The sequence below is a fragment of the Sardina pilchardus genome, chromosome 7 (assembly GCF_963854185.1).
Source record: "Sardina pilchardus chromosome 7, fSarPil1.1, whole genome shotgun sequence".
In the NCBI taxonomy this organism is placed as follows: domain Eukaryota; kingdom Metazoa; phylum Chordata; class Actinopteri; order Clupeiformes; family Clupeidae; genus Sardina; species Sardina pilchardus.
The window spans coordinates 16,482,276-16,502,727 of NC_085000.1; the positions used below are offsets into that span (position 1 = coordinate 16,482,276).

General features: G+C 43.2%; 1 protein-coding gene across 1 annotated transcript in view; it reads right to left on the reverse strand.

Annotated features, from left to right (window-relative positions):
• Positions 1–18,470: 18,470 nt before the first annotated feature.
• Positions 18,471–20,452, reverse strand: part of r3hdml (R3H domain containing-like) — a 4,644-nt gene continuing 2,662 nt past the window's right edge. The window contains exons 4-6 of the mRNA XM_062542198.1: positions 20,353–20,452; positions 19,861–19,976; positions 18,471–19,465 (exon numbers count right to left, since the gene is read on the reverse strand). The exon at positions 20,353–20,452 is cut by the window's right edge and continues 3 nt beyond it. Of these exons, the coding sequence (XP_062398182.1) occupies positions 19,276–19,465; positions 19,861–19,976; positions 20,353–20,452 (406 nt within the window). The 3' untranslated portion in view covers positions 18,471–19,275. The remainder of the gene's footprint in view (positions 19,466–19,860; positions 19,977–20,352) is intronic.

Consider the following 20,452-nt stretch of genomic DNA (forward strand, 5'->3'; position numbering starts at 1 on the left):
AAAGAGCTTTGCTGTGTTGTATTGTGCAAGTGCTCTATTCCCTCGTACAAAAGTGTTGAGAGATGTTAAAAAACAACATGACTTTCAAGATTGAGCCTTTGGAGCCTGAGGAACATTTGAAGAGTTCAGATGCAAAAGCATCTAAATGCCACCTCTGTCAAAAATTATATAAACCAATCAAATTATTTCGCTTCAAAACCCGCTAAATCTCTTCCTGGTCTGAAATGTCAGTTTGTTTAGGCAAAAGCCTATAGGAGCCTGATGAAAAAAATGCTAATTTGATTTAAAGAGTTTTGCATCTGAGGTCTTCATTTACCCCTGTATTTAGTAATCTGCCAAGCATGCAATCCAGCGTGGTGCACCAGAAAGACATATAACAAACTAAAACACGATCAAGGAGACAAATTTGATACAACCGCAACAGGATCATTCACAGACAAGGACAACACATCAAGACACACCTCTATTATAATAAAAAAAAAATCAACCAGCATTGACAGAGCACTTTTTGCCTTAAAAGAAAAGTGCACGGACACACAGGATTTTTGTTTTGATGTTGACTCTGATGTCCGCTGCTCTGAAGTCACGGCGGACGTATGAAGCGAAGGGGTGGTCAGGGAGGAGGGTTGCGCAAAGTGGCAGCGAGGCCACAGCCCTGACAGGGTAAACAGAGGAGGGAAAGTGACGCTACACGGCGAGGGGTCAACAACCTGAGCGAGGGTTCATCCTGCCCTCCAGGCCCTGCAGCCAGGCTAGTGAACTCGTCGTCCACGCACACATGCGTGCACCCACATATGCACACAAACACACACAGACACACACACACACTTCATGGACACACAAACACCCCTCTTCATAGACACACACCTGCACAAACATGCTTGTGTGACACACACATACTCTCTCTCTCACACACACACACACGTCGTACATACAACACACACACACACACACACACACACACACACAGAGAGAGAGAGAGAGAGAGAGAGAGCAAGCCTAGTACTTCCAGAGTGAATGCATGAAAATTAATGAATATGCGTCTTATCAATGCACAAAGGCAAATTTTAAAACGAAAATACATGTACATCCCATATAAATTCCACAATTTAAATTCCTGGGACTTTTATGGGAGGTGTTAACAAAGGAGGGTATAACGTCGGCCCCAACCGTGTTTTATGGGTCATGGGTTAATAGGGACACTGACGACAGTGGCCTGCTCAAGCCGAAATGGATAAGATGACTTGCTTGGCTTGTTAGTTTGCCTGGAAATCACCTGAAAGTCACAGGGAGTTCTGAAGATGCAAATCCTCCAGATAGCAATAGATAGCTCTGGGAGAGTTACAGTATATCAAGAGAGACACGGGATGCACCTGCACATCTGAGGGATAGTTACTTGACATGTGGGATACATTGTTGGTTGTCTATGAAGAGGCTTTACTAACTGTTGAAGCTCTGAGTGTGCTTTTGGGAAGAAGCATATACTGTAAATGTCTGTGACCAAAGTAAAATGATTGAGCACTTATTAGCGCGTGTGTGTGTATGTGCGTGTGTGTGTGTGAGTGTGCATGTGTTTGTGTGTGTGTGTGAGAAAGAGAGAGTGTGAGTGTGTAAAGGGTTTGTGGGAGAGAGAGAAAAAGTGTGTGTGTTTGTGTGTGTGTGTGTGTGTGTGTGTGTGTGTGTGTGTGTGTGTGTGTGTGTGTGTGTGTGTGTGTGTGTGTGTGTGTGTGTGTGTGTGTGTGTGTGTGTGTGTGTGTGTGTGTATGTGTGTAAAGGGTTTGTGTAAAAGATTTCCTGAAAGGATGACTCAGGCTTTGCCAATCTTATCTCTGCTGCCATTAAAGCTTTTTATCGCCCTCCCCCCATCTTCTCCCATCAGCGATACGCAGCCGTGTAATAAAATGTAATCTACCTGCAGCCCAGATAACTGCAGCCTTTGTGGATCTCTTCCTCCTCTCTCCCCTTCCCCGGCCCAAATATGGGATCCCCAAAGCTCACTCGCTTACAGGAGCCTGTGAGAGCGGCTCGCAAACCTCATTTACTGTGAAGGATCGTTTGAGATGGAAAGATGGATGAATGGATAGAGGGATGGATGGATGGATGAATGGATGGATAGATAGATAGATACTGTAGATAGATAGATATATACAATGAAATTGAGTGGCCTACACCAGAACCTTTCACTTGATGCAAAGGTGTCAACAGTGATAGTGATGACAAGAACTATTTCAGCACCTTTATTGTTTAAAGTGTAGCCATTCTATGAACCCATCTCAATAAATTAAGTTAACTCAATTCAGTAAACTTGTCTTTTCCTGTCCTCATCCGTTCAACACCCCTCCCCTTTCTCTCCATCTCAAGTGATTGCCTTATCTCCTGATTTTGTCTGAAGAAAGAGCTCTTTCATCAGTGAGAGATGCGCTGTTAGATTACGGATGTGATCTACAAATGATGAATTGTACTTCTCCCTACTGTCTACTCTTCAGCCATGCGTAATATTAATGCAATAATAGTAACTGTAAATGTCTATCATACATCATATGATAGGACACTTCTTAATGAATAGCTGATGCTGTATAATGTGTTTGGTTGCTATCCATGCATGGACTTCTCCTGATCAGCCCTGATCGGGGTTTGTTTGTCTGTCTGTCTGTCTGTCTGTCTGTCTGTTTGTTTGTTTGTTTGTTAGTCTGTCTGTTTGCTTGTTCGATTGTTTGCAAGATAACTCAAAAAGTCATGGATGGATTTCGTTGAATTGACCCAAGGAAGAAATTATTACATTTTGGGAGTGATCCGTATCACCGCCTGGATCCAAGAGGCGGTTATGTCTTCGCTTAGCGGAGGTCTGCGCTCTCTGAGTGCTTTCCTAGTTCTTTTATAAAAATGACAAGCCTGTTTGTAATACAGAGCTCACACTGGCACAGTGGCAACCCAATATATGATTTGTAGGCACTTGAACCCCAGTATGTGGTGGGGAGATTGCAACCCCAAACCCAACCCTAACTCTAACCCTGATACATACACTTACCAGACAACTTCGAGGCTGTTCTAGGGTTTGTGTGCCAGGGCATTCTGGCTACTTTCAATAGCTGGCTACTTTCAATAACTCTAACCCTGATAGTTTGCATATCTTGAGACATTTAAGTCAATTTGACAGTCAACTGATCTTTTATCATCAGTTGCTCCCAGAAAGACTCTAACACAGAGAAACTTAGGGTTGTGTTTTTGCCCTGTGTGCTGTGCAAACTCAGGTGAGCCGCCGCCTGCGAGCTCAGGTGAGCTGTCCAGCGCCCGCGCTGTCAGGTGTTGAGCAGGTGAGCTGGCCTGGCCCTCAGTTGCTTATGCTGTAATCAGTCAGCTGAACGGCCGGGGCTAAAAGTCAAAGGACCGCGCAGCCCTGATGTAACTCTACTCTCTATTCCCCTTTGAAACTTCAAACTCCAGTTTGTGAACAAAGTCCTGTCTGTCTTCTGCAGAGGGATCTCCGACCACTGACCAAACTCCAGTCGTAACTGCAGCCTATTTGTACCTTCTCCCGAGCCGCGGCGACTCATTCTGGAACGCCTGGACCACAGCTCGGAGCGGGAGGACACCGGAGCGCCGTGGAAGAGAAGTCAGTGCGTGAGTGTGTGAGTGTGTGTGTGAGTGGAAGTGGCAGGAATATTCCCTACACGGTGCCGCTGCCGTTGCCCTTGTCTCCATTAGGAATACCACAGAATTCGACCAGCAAAACGCGGCATTCTGCTAGCTTTCTTGAATCGGGAAGGAGAGCGTTTGTATTTTGTGATGCTCAGAGGGGGTGATCTCGGGGACAGGGCTGAGAGAGGCAACCCAGCAGCAACAGCAGCAGCAGCAGGATGGATAGGGCCTGGGAAGAGCCTGCACACTGGTGATGGGAAAGATACGTGAGTATGGCCACTTCACAGGGACCTAGTCAACAACAATCTCTGATAAGTGTACAAGCTGTGTAGGCTGCTCAGCCTTGCCATTCGCAAGGGCAGAGGGATGCATGGTCATGTGTGGACGAGGCTTTGGTCAGCACAGCAGCGCAATTGCGTCAAAGGATCAACCTGCCACTGATGGACTGATGTTTGTTGGCATCCAAATTTGTTGTTGTTGATATTGATAATATCAATGAAGAGCACAAATGCAGTGGGCTATTGCCTATCTATGCTCCTCCCCTCAATGCTCTCTGGATGTGTGTGTGTGTGTGTGTGTGTGTGTGTGTGTGTGTGTGTGTGTGTGTGTGTGTGTGTGTTTGTGTGTGTGTGTGTGTGTGTGAGAGAGAGAGAGAGAGAGAGAGAGAGAGAGAGAGAGAGAGAGAGAGAGAGAGAGAGAGAGAGATCTGGTCAGTGTGTATACTTAACTGCCCTTTTTTGACTGCTCCAATTTGTCCATGTTTTTCCATATCTCTGGGGTGTTATTGGTCGTAAGCCTGTATGTCAACTTTTAGAGACTACTGATCACAGGGAAAGGATAAAAAAAAAACTAATCATTGCTCGCAATACTGAGGCTATAAGAAATCCTTTGATCAGCTCTGTGAGCAGCTGATGTGTGATAGGAGAACGAGGTTTTACATGTCTTGACAAAGCTGTGTCAGCAAACAAACACCAACTGTCTGGGCCGCTAGCTCTAGCTCGCTTGCGGCCCCTCAGTACAGCACAAGCAGCAGAAGAAACATGCTAACCTGTCCTGGGGCTATGCTATCATCTCCTCTATCAGTCCTCTGACACTCGAGTCAATGCAGGACAGAAGCATGCTTGTGTTTGTGTCTCTCAGAGATTAGGCACCGCAACTGGCTGGAAGGACCCGATGGAGTCATGAGATGCTAACGTAGCAGTTCAGGTGCTCAAAGTTGGTGTCCAACCAAAATCCTTTCCTGAGTTGCAGCAGGCCAAAAGCCAACATGCATGCATTAAAATACACACAGCATATCCCAGATCGATTTCAGAATGTATAGGAATACACCAGGAAGCTAAAATTAGCTAATATTGCCTTGTAAAGTATGTAGTCTTAACGGTCGGAATGCTTTTACATCTACACAGAGCTCAGTGTGATGCTGAGGTGTTTGTGGTGGCCTTTGTAAGTGAGAAGCACCGTTTGTTTGTCTTTAGATGGTTCAAGCAGTGGCTGTATCATGCACAAGGCTGCAGAGATTTTTACTGTCCTCAGACTCTCCGCCAAGGAGAGCACACCTTTGCATAACCATTAACTGAGACGGCTATCTGTGCCGTTCCCAGAGTCCTCACCCTACTGAGTATTTGGACTTGGGCTAATGATAAACCGCTAGTAGCTAATATTGCACTGCCTCCATAAAATATTGCATTGAAAACCTGAAAATCATGGGGTCATAAAGACATACACAAATATACTATGACATGGTCGAGTCGAGAGCAGCACACAAGTACTACACACAGGCACGCACAAAGCACACACACACACACACACACACACACACACACACGTCACACACACACACGCACGCACGCACACACACACACACACACACACACACACACACACACACACACACACACACACACACACACACACACACACACACACACAGTCACACACACACACAGACAGTTTGCAGGCAATTTGAAATCCCCTTAGTGCTATGTGTAATATCCATGTATGTTATTTACATGTAAATTTGTAAATGCCTGGAGATGTATTTAGTGTGAGTAGCCTATACGCAGTCCGGTCCAGGCTGCTGTGCCTTTACCCTGAATCCCAGTGTTGTGCCTGGACATATCATCCTGTCTTCACAGGAAAAAAACACTCCAGCAGCTCTCAGTACACCAAATAAGTAAACAATTGCATCAATAAACATTTTGACCAATGCTCTTTGTAAATCAATCATGGCATCTGATAAGACTACGTGAATCATTAACGTCGCTTTGCTGAGGATTCATTTTAAGACTGGTTCTGTCTGCTCTGCCTGCCCCCACAGGAGAGCCACTCAGAGCCACAGACACACACACACACACACACACACACACACACACACACACACACACACATTGCAGTCTTATCCATCTCCAACATTTAGTTGAGACTGCATTTCTTGTACACCCTAATCAACCGGTTACAACACATATATCCTCTCCTTACTACAAGACTCCTAGGACATTGTGCCCCTCTTGGCCACTAGAACACCAAAACAGAAGTCAGGATTGAGAACATTATTCTCCCCAGAGCCTGGAGTGTTTTAGGTTTTAGGCTGCCAATGGGTTTCGGCTGCCATTAGTACCAGTGACTGTGTCATGGCTGCCAATCCTCTATCTCCATCATGAAACTGTGAGAGGCATTATCACAGTGGATGTGCCCAGCTATACAACCTCAGCTGAGTGCTATAGACACAGCAATGAAGTCAGAGTGACGTAATCACTGCATACCCCTTCTGTTTTTACTGTTTTGTTACAGATGAGCTTTGATCTGAGCCATGATAGAGTACGATATAAAGTTGTCAGGATTATGACCTAGATTTTTGAGAGGTGCCCAGGTGGCACAACCCAGATAGTGAGAGGCTGGTGGCTCACCGGCGGCCCACTTGCGGGCCACTGGTGGCTCACTGCTGGCCCACTGCCGGCCCATTGACGGCCCACTGATGGCCCACTGACGGCAGATCTGAGGGACTGTTGGTGTTTTGCTCATCAGTTTTCACTGGTGGGTTGCCTGACAAATGCCCCAGTATTTTTGCCACTTGTGGTCCAAATTGTTATTCATTTGTTCAATTACACTTCAACCATCATTTTAAGAACAATTTAGAGTACTGTAAGTGATGGTGATCCAACTGCGGACCAGCAGTAGCACAGATGCCACCATAGTCCAACATCTGCTGATCTCATTCTGCTGGGAGACGACATCCTCTCCCTAAAGCTGAGAGAGAGAGCAAGAGACAAACGTTCCTTATCAGAGGACAAAGTCATCTTGCTACTCCTCATTTTCTGTGAAACTGTACTGTATGTGCTCATTGCAACTGATGATATTCACCTCAGTACCACAGCCTACTGTAGCCCACGCATGTGAACTGCAAAACAGGGATATTATTTACAGTACTTATGTGGTTTTACTCTATAAGCTCATTATAGCCAGCAGTTATCGTCTGATATTTACCTGTACAGAATGGCTACAGCTTAGTCACCTGGTCACAGCTGACTTCCTAACCTCTCACCTCACGTTGTATGCTGTAGAAACCAGAAATGATTTTACTCTAATCACCTCTACAGCCTAATTACCACAAAGAGTTACACATGGCCATGTTCAGTCAGATCTCTGCTCACTCTTACAGTAGTGACTTAGTCTGCGCTCAACTGTAACTGAACCTGAAAGTGAGCTACGGGGCCAAGAGCCTGAGAACTGCCCCCTCTAGCTCTGAGACTCATCTACAGCAAGAGAGCGCCACCCAGTGGCTACAACATGTCAATGTTTCCACTGGCTGAATGATAAAGGGTGCAAATAAATGTCATTTGGAAAATACCAAACTTGTATATCAGCAGCTGCCTTATATTCTCATACTCTCACACAATGACCTTCCATGGATGAGAGTTTAGAGAGATTCTTAAACAATAGCGAAACCCTATAGGCCTCCCTGAGTCAGGAGAGATCCAGTTAAGACAAAACTAATATTTACCCTCTCTTTTTGTCATATTTATTGCTCGTATTTGGTGACTCACAGATGACCTTGGTCATGAGAAGAATGGACAAATAGTTTCTGATCCAGACTTATGCTCTCTGCAGAAAGGCGAGCGATACAGTAATATTTCATCTTGTACACTGAATGTCTGAAATTGTATCGCATATGTCAGGCCTGTCTTACGCATTTTGATTTCTTGTGCTAAATGTATTTAAAAACCTTTAATCCTATTTTAGTCAGTTATCTGTTAGTTTGACGCCTATTTTAATGATGGTTCTCATATTTAGTACTGTAATAAAAACATCAAGCCATACCATCTTGTCTCTTCATTTCAGAATTACATGGTTAGCTCACATGTTTCTATGCTCACTTTCGCAAAACATTCCAGTGAGTTCCCATGTAAACAATAAACAAGTCTGACCTCTCAGTGTATTTCCACGACCACAGCACCATATTGACAAATCAGGTATACAGTTTACACTAAAATACATACAAATATGCTTGTACACACACACACACACACACACACACACACACACACAGAAGTGCAAGTGCACACACACACACACACATACAGAGGGACAGAGACAGATATTCGGATTAGTATTTGGAACGTAAGTCAATACGAATCTGTGTGAATGAGTGAGTGAGTGAGCGTCTGTGTGTATGTGTTTGTGAATGTGTGCATGTTTGTACGTGTGTGTGTGCGTGTTGGTGTCGATATGAGTGTGTGTGTGTGGGTGTCGGTTTGGTACCTGCAGCAGTGAATGATCCTGCTCCATCCTCCCTGTACATCCTGCCGAAGGCTGAGGGTGGAACTACTCAATAGGCCTCAGACCAGAGAGAGAGAGAGAGAGAGAGAGAGAGAGAGGGGGATAGAGAGACAGAGATGGCAAGGAGAGAGAGGGAAGGAGAGGGAGCAATACAGAGGATGAGAGCAAAGTGGTAGAAAGGGGGAAAGAATGAGGGAGATAGAGAGCAAGAAAGAGAGAGGGAGAGAGAGAAAGAAAGAAAAAGAGAGAACGATGTGGTCGTGTTTAGGCCGTGGTTGGAGAAATGTGGATTAGTCCTTAATGCCTGTCACAATGAGATTTGATTGGAGGCTGGAGCAGTGCGCCTAATAGTGTCAAGTGTACAGAGCATATAATCCACACACATGCACACACACACACACACACACACACACACACACACACACACACAAACTCACTCCTTGCGAGTGTGCGAGTGTGAAAGAAAGCCAGGCTGAGGATATATTAGATATATTACAGAAATATATGGGAAAGCATTAATATGTGAAAACGTTCAAATGGGAAAGCATGATACGTTTGTATTGTAGCCATGGCAAATGCTTCTCCCAAAGCAACATGAGTAACACAATACAAGCACATAATGAGTCAAGGAAAACTGTTTGCCAAAATGTCCCATGTAGTAAAATGTGTTTTGGTTTCTACAACAGTATATGCAAGTAGATTACATAATAATTGTGCCATTTGGGTTAAAACAGCACTGTCCCATAATAGGAAAGTAACACGGTTTCAGCAGATATTATTGGACTACATACTGTATGCACTTTCCTGCTCGATCAAGAGCCGCAGTGTTCTCTAGAGTTAGTGGAGTGAAGTATTATGTGATTTAGGGATAAAGTGGCATCCAGTGCCATGTACTTGTGTGACTGAAAAACTATGGCATCTGCTCTCATGACTTCTTGGGCTGGCGCCCTCTGCTGTTCAGAGGGGGAAAGGTAGGTGGATAATACCACAATGAGGCCATTTGCCTTGTCAATCAATAAGAAAATAGGATTGTACTTTATATGTTATTGTGTGGTCAAAAGTGACAAGGTTGCATTACGTTACATTTCATTAGGATTCCAATCGTCACTGTTTTATGGGTCATTGACAAATAAAGCTCAAAACATAAAATAAAACATAAACGTGTTTTCAAAATAATCTTTAAAAATAGACAGAATACATTTACATTACATACATGAAGTTGGAAGACTGTTTAAACAAATCTACTTTAATAGTTTAATGTATGTTGATTGACAGTTTAATAAATGGTTTGAAGTAAATGGATGGAAAGAAAGTTGGATGGAGGATGCCAGATGGATGGAAATAAGGGAATAATATTGGTTACTATGGTGGTTCTAGTGACATAATGGGGGTTGCTAGGTTGTTGTTGATAGGGTAATTGAGATTGTTACTAACACAGAACTCAAAACATCTATAGAACATCTATAGAACATCTATAGAACGCACCAGCAATAGTACATGCCATGTTACATAAGTGAATAAATGAATAGAATATAGAATAGAATATATACTTTTTTGATCCCGCGAGGGAAATTCAGTTCTCTGCATTTAACCCAATTTAACCGAATTAGTGAACACACAGCACACAGTGAACACACAGTGAGGTGAATCACACAACCCAGAGCAGTGAGCTGCCTGCCCAACCAACGGCGCTCAGGGAGCAGTGAGGGGTTAGGTGCCTTGCTCAAGGGCACTTCAGCCGTGGTGGATTGGTCGGGGATCGAACCGGCTCCGGTTACAAGCCCGATGCGCTAACCAGTACACCACGGCTGCCCCAGAATGGCAGAGAAACATGGCAGAGAAACATATTTTTTTAGGCTCCCTTGCACAATATGGAGCTGGGAAATGTAGACCCTTGGGAACCTTGGGCCTTTGGAACATGGGACCATGTGCACACAGCAGACTAGAACTGGGGAACAAAGGATCCTGTGAACATAGGACCCTTTGTCATATTCAAATTATGTGTCATATAATTCTGCACTACAAAGCCAAAGAGCAGTGTCTGCGGAAATCTCAAACTGAGAAAAACAGCTTTATTGTTTGTCTTTCACACTGTATTCAGCAGATACTGTCAAATTTAAACCCCTATATCTCCAGTAACTGTTTCAGTAGATCAATGAGATTGTAACTGATTGATCAGAGGATTTGGCTTTTTATATTGATGAAAAATGCAGTTACTGCTCTTTGGCTTTGAAGGGCAGAATTGTGGGGAACATAAGATCTTTGGAAAATAGAATGCTGGAAACTAAAGCATTCTAAAATAGTGGTATCTAAAATAGCCTACAGTGACCATGGGAGGTTTGTAGCTTTTACAGAGTTTTTAACACCACAATATTGAAGAGCTTTCTGAACTATCTTCACTCAGACTCATAGTTACACCCTTCTAGACTAAGCAAGGTTAGGTCTCTCTGGATCTACAGTTTGTTGCGTACTGCTTAGGAATTAAACACAGAAAAAGAGAGAGACAGAGAGAGACAAAGGATTCCATGGCAGTGAGAGGGGCATTGTGGCAATTGTTTGCATTCCATTCTATGGCTTAGTTTTGTTGGCTTTGGTTGATGGTGATGGATATGTTCAGTTATGGCCATATTTTTGAGCTGGTGTTGAGTGTGTCACTGAGTGTGTGTGTGTGTGTGTGTGTGTGTGTGTGTGTGTGTGTGTGTGTGTGTGTGTGTGTGCTGGAATGAACACAAAAATATACACCACGCTGTACAAATTGACTGTTTCATGACAACACCAATAATATATCTCTTTGTAATATTCCAAACACCCCACACATCATAAAAAGAATGTGACTATTGTCGAGATATGATGTTCTATTGACCTGTATATGGACACTTGCTTCAACTTCAAGCTGTTAAAATATCAGTTATCTTGTTAACACAACTTGTACAACACAAACAGTGCAATATCTTGGACATGTGCACAAACTTGTTTTACATGTACTGTGTGGGCTAAGCAAGCCAAATAAAAGAAACGATCAAAGTGCTGCTCCATTTGGATCTGTACATCTCTTCCCTTGTGTTGAGGTCCAAATAACAGCATTACAATGTGTGGGGGTTTAGGTGTACATGTATGTGCACATTTTGTGTGTGTGTGTGTGTGTGGGTGTGGGTGTGGGTGTGGGTGGCGGGGGTGTTTATTTGCATGTGTGTGTGCACGTGTGTGTGTGTATGTGAGAGAGAGAGAGTGCGTGGGTGTGTGAGCGCGCGTGTGTGTGTAGCAGGGGGATTTGTGTGTGTGTGTGTGTGTGTGTGTGTGTGTGTGTGTGTGTGTGTGTGTGTGTGTGTGTGTGTGGTGTGTGTGTGTGTGTGTGCATGTGTGTATGTGTGTGTATGTGTGTACTGACTGAGCTTCTGCTTCTGCCTCTCTGTTCCCAGAACAAACAAACGTGTCCCCCACAGAGCTGTTCACTAGCTGAGCCGTGTTTATCTACAGTAACTGATCTGTGCCATGCGCAGCCACACGCACATACTGTACAGACCCCTAGAGATGCGCCTGTGCATGCAGCAGTGACTGATTTTCACCACGCACATGTACAGTACAATGTATACAGACCCTGTGTGGTGCGCCTCCGCACGCATCAGTGATATAGATCTATCTATATATCTATATACAGTATACACATACAGTATATATATATATATATATATATATCATTCATATATCTACATACATACACTGTGTGTGTGTGTGCATATATATATATATATATACAGTATATATATATACACAGTATATGTATATCATATATAATATAGGCCTATGTATATATATATATATATATATATATATATATATATATATATATTACATCAGTAAGCATACACTGAAAACTTTCACAGATCTACAGCCTGTAGTTCTACCTTTTTTTTGTTCAATTCATTGACTTGCTCCTTACGGTACTTAGTTGTCTCTCTTAGTGTTTGCACACCAGAAAAGCTCCTGGGTTCCATAACAGCCCCGGTTCTGTAATTTGAAAACAAACATACTGTAATGGCTCATAACAGAGCCACAAAACAGCCCCAGCCAATCAACATATGCTTCAGAAGAACTGAATGGAGTGCATTTAGGTATTGTTGAGCTAAGATATCAACAAATGATTCGCAAATCAAAACCAAATCGCATCTCTAAAGCAGCAATTTGACTTGATTTTGAATACGAATATGGTGCCATCTTTAAATTCAAGTTGATGGAATATGTCATTGTCATGTCCGACAGGCGACAGAAAAACATCTTAAAAACTACTCAGGTGTAAATTCCCCAAACTCCTTACTGTTGCTCTATCCTACAGTAATAAACAAAGCACACATATTATGGCCTCAAAAATGAATGCCTACATAATATTTTCAAGAAAGGATGGGAATTTAACATGGGCGTTCCAATATGACCCCTGTATTTTAAGGAAAACATTTACATTATTCACATTATTACATTATTCACAAAGAAAATTGATGTCCTTAAAGGTTGAATATTTCCTCATTTTTTCAAAAGATGATTTTATATTTAACTTTAAGCATATGTTCCAATACTTTTGGAGGGCATTGTATGTGCATTTCTGTGTGTGTGTGTGTGTGTGTGTGTGTGTGTGTGTGTGTGTGTTCCAATCCTTTTGGAGGGCACTGTGTACTGAAACAGAATGCAGCACATGATTTTCATGATTCTACACTCTTAAAACTACGGTGTTAGAAATGACACAAGTTGTGTTACTTTCGGTAACAACTTATACAACTATTATAGTCTGACCAACTTTTGAATTTGTTCAAACAATTTGTTGTTGTGTCACTTTGGACAAAGACGTCTGCTAAGTAGTATAACTACAGTATAACCGTACTTCCAACACATTCATTTTCAAGAGTGTAATATTGCTTCTACAAACGCAAAAGCCTTATTTCAAACATTTGGTTAAAAAAAAATCCATTTTAGTGAGCACTTGACCTTTACATTCAATTTCCAAACAACAGGTCTGGTGGACATTCCTGCTGTCAGCAGTGCTAAGAGTTCTGATGGCAAAGTCATTTGGTGACGCAAGAAACATCTCTCAAGCACAAGACAACCTGAAACCTGACACACATATGCACATGCGGGCATCTAGCAGTAAAAAAAAAAATAGGCTATTCATTTTTCATATCCTGCCGAATATGTACTGTAGGTTGTTCTCACTCTATTCGTCTTTCAAGCACCAAAGTGTTATCTTCTGGTTGACCACATTTAACACTCAGGATCACACTGAGGTGCAGGTCAGGTCACATGTGATTAGGTTGTGTGGATGTCCCCCTAACGACTGTGTGGTGAGCGTTCTGGTGTATAGTGGTTGCCATGCATCACCTGCTATACATTGGTGGTGGTGATTAGTGAGGTTCCTCCTCCACCTCTAAGTGCTTTGGGTGACTTGATAACGCACTAAATAAATGCAAGTTGTTGTTGTTGTTGTTGTTGTTGTTGTTGCTTGCTGCTGTAGTTATTGTTGCTACCTCCACCAAGGAGGTTATGTTTTCATCAGGGTTTTGTTTGTTTGTCTGTCTGTCTGCCTGTTTGTCTGTTCGCAAGATTAAGAACTCAAAAAGTTAAGGATGGATTTCGATGAAAGTTTCAGGGAAAGTCTGAAATGACCCACGGAAGAAACAATTACATTTTGGGAGTGATCTGTATCACAGTTATGTTTTCGCTTTGCAGAGGTCTGTGCTCTCTGAGTGCTTTTCTAGTTGTTGTATGACTCCTTGTGAGACAATAATTGAGAGAAGTAATCAACGTTTCTGTTGTTAGTATGTATTAGTAAATATATTAGAACAGATTGTTCAGATGAAATAATGAAAAATGTAGTTTCCAATATAAGCAGGAGAGGTGTTAAATGCATAGTGCTGCAGGGGATTTCCCAGCCATAGTGAGCTTTGTAAAAGGTAAACAGATAGTAGCAAGAGACACAGACCACATAATCAGCTGGTTCATAGAAAGAATGACAACAAAAGTCTCACAAAGAAACAGCACTTGCTACCTGGTCCACTATCAGCTGTGAACACATACTGTAAGCGTATCATCAGCTTCATGACCTGTTTGTAGAAACACACAAACCCAGACCTCTTCACTAACGCTACCAGAGCTACAAGGAGCCAACATCCAAGATGTTTTTGTTTTTTTGACTATCTCTCTTAACCTGTTGTCTAAACATGTGCTTTCCCTCCCAGGACCAGCAGAGATGACTGTAATGGTACTTGCTAAAGATGGAGAGTGATGTGAAGGTCCAATGTGGGATGAAATTCATTTTCAGACACAATCTCTCTCTCTCTCTCTCTCTCTCTATCTCTCTTAAACGCACACATACACACACACACACACACACAAACACATATGTTGGTGTGTGAATGCTCGCACCCAAACGTATTCACCACAGAGTTTGCATCTCACCTCTGGATGTACAGTAGCAAACGCAAATAAGCCAAGACAAAATGGATGCAGTGGATTCTAACATGCACATCCACAGCCACAACACGTCTGTCTCCTGATGTCGTAAAGGCTCTGCCATCACCATAATAAATGATGATACTGGCTCAGGATTATGTCACCATGTTAGTCCTGCTTGAAGTCACCTGACAATATAACTTACTATTCACTTTTAGAGGACATCCCATAGATCAGTGAAATACTTTATTTTTAAACCAGTTCTGGCCTACTGTATGTCTTAGTCGCATAGATTCAGTATTTCCACCTTGTGAGATCTGAAGTTAGTCACACAACTCTTTTTCTCTTGCCACAATGCTATGCAATGGTTTTGTAGCAAACACAAGCCAATAAATGAGAGCCATGAATTCAGCCAACGGCTATCCAACTAACTCAACCAAACCAAAACATCTGTCTCCATGGCACGCCAGATACGTGACCTATCTCATGTCCCTGGGGCCAGACGACGGAGCAGCCGCGAGCAAGTGTGCTTTTCCCAGCAGCCATCATGGCTCTGCCACACCTCCCGCCACCCGGAATGCCACGGACGAGGTGGACGAGCCTTCTCTGGAAAAACTCACCTCACCAGTGCCAGCTCAGCCCAAACTCCTGACCAACGCCCGGGCCGCCCTCTCCTCTCCTCTCCTCTCCTCTCCTCCTTCGCCCTTCCCCCTTTCTCACCCCCACAAGCTTCACACATGTACACACACACACACACACACACACACACACACACACACACACACACCCAAGCTGCCAGGGAAACTGGGCCTTCCCCAACTTCCTGGCGTCCGGCGGCCGAGACTCACTGACCGTATGAGGCGTCCATGCTGTTGCTGCTGCTGGTGCTGTTGCTGCCGTCCGCACCGTCACCACTGCTGCCCTGTGCTCTCACGTTCACCATGTCGCCACACTTCTCCACGCCACTCTTTCTCTCTCTCTCTCTCTCTCTCTCTCTCTCTTTCTCTCTCTTTCTCTCTGTCTCGCCCTCTTGCCTGTCAGCCGTGAGCGGTGAAATATGGCGGTGAAGTTTTTGTCACAGCTTGCTCTGTGGCGAGCGAGCGAGCGAGCGAGGTGTTGTTGGTGCAAGGTAAGGCCGGTGCGCCTGTTATCTTATTGATTTTCCTAATCTGGGTAAATGTGGGTGGGGAGGTTAAACAGTAACCAGCCCGTATAGAGCTCTCTCTATATGACAGCTGTAGCCATAGCAACTCAGAGAGGGAAACTCAAATATTCAACTACTTCACAGGTTGTTATTTTTGTATTCTTTTTCTCTGTTTTGAATGTCTATATATACATATAGTTTTCTCTGGTTCAACATGAAAATGTGTGTTTGCTTTTCTCTCTCTCTCTCTCTCTCTCTCTGCCTATCTTTTCCTCTCTCTCTCTACCTCTTTCAGTCTCTCTGGCTATTGCTGTGAGCTGAAGACTAGAGAGGGCTCTAAACGAGATGATGCAGATGAGAAAAGGACGAGGAGAGAGATGGCGTGCAAGATATCACTTTAAGGAGTGTGACGCACATGTTTGGCCTGAGATGGAGGCATTATTATAGTGCTTAGAGTGTTTTTGTTTGTCATATGGCAAACAATTTTTGTTTGTTTTAACTTGGTGTTTGTGTGTTTGTGTGTGTGTGTGTGTGTGTGTGTGTGTTAGCATATGTTTGCTGTTATAAAAAAGGGTCATATTTACTAGATGAGTGTGTGTGTGTGTGTGTGTGTGTGTGTGTGTGAGAGAGAGAGAGAGAGACAGACAGACAGAGAGAAAGAGAAAGAGAGAGAGAGAGAGACAGAGAGAGAAATCTAATTATAGACTCAAGTTCCAGATATGGGAGTTAGTTGGGTTGGTTTTCTAAACTTTTGGCCAAATCTGAGGCCTGCGTTTATTCCAATGTGTCTATCTGAATCACGAGGTGCCAGCTGAGTTCCACGTTCCAGAATGACTGCATGGAAAATTAATATGATATACAGCAGCTTCCACAAACTGTGGGAAAAGTTTGAACAAGATACTTCCCACTTTTCTATTACTACTACTACTACTACTACTACTACTATACACACACACACACACACACACACACTGATGACTCACCAATGCTCCAGTAAATAACTAAGGTGTTGTTATTGTGTACAATGTAATTACTCTGTGTGTGTGTGTGTGTGTGTGTGTGTGTGTGTGTGTGTGTGTGTAGATGCTGCTCTTCTGGTGGTTAATATCACTGGTGTGAGTGGCCAGCGTGGTAGCTGAGGCCAGGGCAGTGGGCAGGTTTATGAGCCTAAGAGCCTTTTAGAGTGCTGCTTTACAGCACGGGAGGCCCCACAGGATGCTCAAACACACTGCTAATGAGCCGATAAAGGAAGAAACCTATCTAAACTCAAATAAACACACACACACACACACACACGAACACATAAACACACACACACACACACACACACACACACACACACACACACAAATGTACATCCTCACCAAGGAAAAATCACTTTCACTGAAATGCATACGTGGACACTTGCACAGCTTTCATATTTTTCAAACATCTCCTGTGATCATCATAGATATTGAGTTTTGGATTGTGTATAATGATGCAAGTCCTGCTCCCTGAAGTTGTGGAAAAAACAGGGACATTTTAATTTTGACTATCAATCTGATTGAAATACATACACGTTTTATCTAAAAAAAAAACACTGGCCCTACTTCTCTCACAGTGGACTCGTCTCACTCTCTCACACCGGCACTACTTTTCTCACAGTGGACTCGTCTCACTCTCTCACACCGGCACTACTTTTCTCACGCTAACTCTTCATCTCTCCCTCCTCTTCCTCTATGCTAGCCCACTTGAGATTTTTAAGATGACGCATTACTGTAACGCATAACGTTGAGATGTTGATTTTTAACAATACAGGCAGTTACGCTACAGTGGAGGCCAATCTGACTGCCTCATTACTAAAGCGCAATAGTTTTATTTATCAACCAATTGCCAAACTATCAAATCGACTCACAATCGTATCACCAAGTGACCTTATTCTGTCCGATATATTGGTATCTTGATCATCTTTGTTCACACATCAGTGATAGACTCAAACAAACAAACTACTGTGAAAGTTAACGTGAGGCTACATGCAAAGACAAAGAGAGAAGGTGAGTTAAGGAACTAGGAAATGCTACATTTACAATCATTCTTATTATGTTTAAATGCAATGATCGATTGATCAGCTAATTTTTTCATGAGTGGGATCCAAGTTTGGCTTTTTATAAGCAAGGTCTAATTAGGCTAGTCTGAAAATAATGAACACACTCAAGCCCATTTGTAGATCGACCTCATTGAACTGTCATAGTCATGTGAGACATTTAATTTAGTTAGTTGGCCTATTTGGAAGAATATCAAGAGCTTTTCTTTAGTGCCAGTGCATCCCTGGTCTGGGCATGTACACCTGTTCTGTAAGGTGTGTGTGTGTGTGTGTGTGTGTGTGTGTGTGTGTGTGTGTGTGTGTGTGTGTGTGTGTGTGTGTGTGTGTGTGTGGTGTGATAGTTAGTTAATAGCAGGTCAATTTTAGGTCAACCCAATAATAGGCCTCAATAGGGGGTTTATTAGCATGGTGATGTGGACAGAGGCTGCATGATCTCTGCATGGCAGGGACAATTGGAAAAGACACACATTTTAAAAAGATAGTAGCCTGGCAACACATCAATACAAAACATAACATAACATACATATAACATACATATACAAGCACACTCTACAGAACATGGTTTACCTTCATGTACAAAAATAAAAGTGCTTCATCGTAGAGAGACAACATCTTTACAAAATCACCTCTGAAGTCAAAAATAACAGACCAAAACAGTGCAAACAGGTTAGGGGCAACTTTAAACATGTGCACACTCATGTACTCATGGACACGCACAAACTCAAGTACATGCGCACAAGTACACACCAACACAAACAAAGAAACACTTTTTCAAGTCCATCCGCAAACTACTTTACATCGGTCTGAACACAACCATGCAGCCTTCTAAGCCAAAGAAGGTGCCGTTCCGTAGAGTATGTTTTTAAAGAGAAACATACTAACTTGTGTGCGCACACACACACATACGTATTTTCATACACACACTCAAAGTTAATGTCATTGTAGAATGACAATGGTGCAGCAATAAAAACAGATAAAAAACTGATATAAAAGTCTATCAGAGGGCCATTATGTTGAGCGAATGATACTGGTTAAAGGGACTCTGGTTGATTTTCTTTTAGTATAGAATATGCCATAATATTACTGACAATTAAATGGACAAAAGTGGTGTTTCTTCACAAAAACATATTTGCTCTGAATTCCAAAGATACTGGCTAATCCGTGAGCTAGCTGTGTGGCTCGCCGATGGCTTCCGCTAGTACCACCTCTTAAACTTCTTGATTCTGGAGTAGGAGGAGCGTGACGAGGTGGCGGAGCGCGACGACTGGACGCGGCGCGAGGAGCGTCCGGAACACTGGTTCCTGGAGCACGAGCCCCCGTAGCTGGACGGACAGGCGGAGCAAGGCTTGCCTCGCTTGTATGGCGCCTCCCCGACCCAGTTCCCCCTGTGGGAGAGACACACAGTTGCATGAGGATTGCCTCACCTCAAGCATCTCTCATCTCTCCAAACGCCTCCATTCAGAACCCCTACTACGCAACGTAATGTTACAGCTAAACAGGCTGGAAGCTGTGCACTTTACAATACATACTGTAAATCAAAAGGATCATTACAAACACGGAAGATAAACATACACAAATAATAATACTAATAATAATAAAGCTGTCCTGTTAATGCCTTGTGTGTGAACATATTTACAATTAGTGGGTTGTGCTCCTACCCAATCACCAACGTCACTTAGTGCAATATTAAACAAACTAAGCTAAAAAAAAAGACTGGTGTTGCTTTACGTGTAAGGTAAAATAAGTGCATTGTTTTGAAGAGGGATACAGAGGGACTTACTTTATGGAGTAGTTACAGACTAAGAAGTCAGCTTTTTTCCAGGTGCTGCCAAACACGTACATGTTGTAGCACTTGTGGATGGCACAGCCCATCCTGTTGGTGTTGGCCCACACCATCTGAGGGAGACAAACACACAACGAGGCTGGAGACAAGGGAACCACTGCAGGAAATCAGACAGAGAGAGTGTACAGTATGTAATGTGTGTGTGTGTGTGTGTGTGTGTGTGTGTGTGTGTGCGTGTATGCATGTGAGTGTGTGTCTGTGTATGCATGTCTTTATGCATATGTATGTGTGTATGTGTGTGTGTGTGTGTGTGTATGCATGTGAGTGTGTGCATGTCTTTATGCATATGTATGTGTGCATGTGTGTGTGTGTGTGTGTGTGTGTTTTTGTACACAATCTAGACAGGTGCAACCTCACATAGTTCATGTGTGTGTGTGTGTGTGTGTGTGTGTGTGTGTGTGCGGTCTTATGGGTACACGACAGACACACCTGTGTGTAGTGTGAGCAGACTGCTCCGTTGCAGCCGGTGGGGTAGGAGAAGGCGTGCCTCTCATCGTGCCAGGAGCGCACCAGGTCAATCACGGAGCGA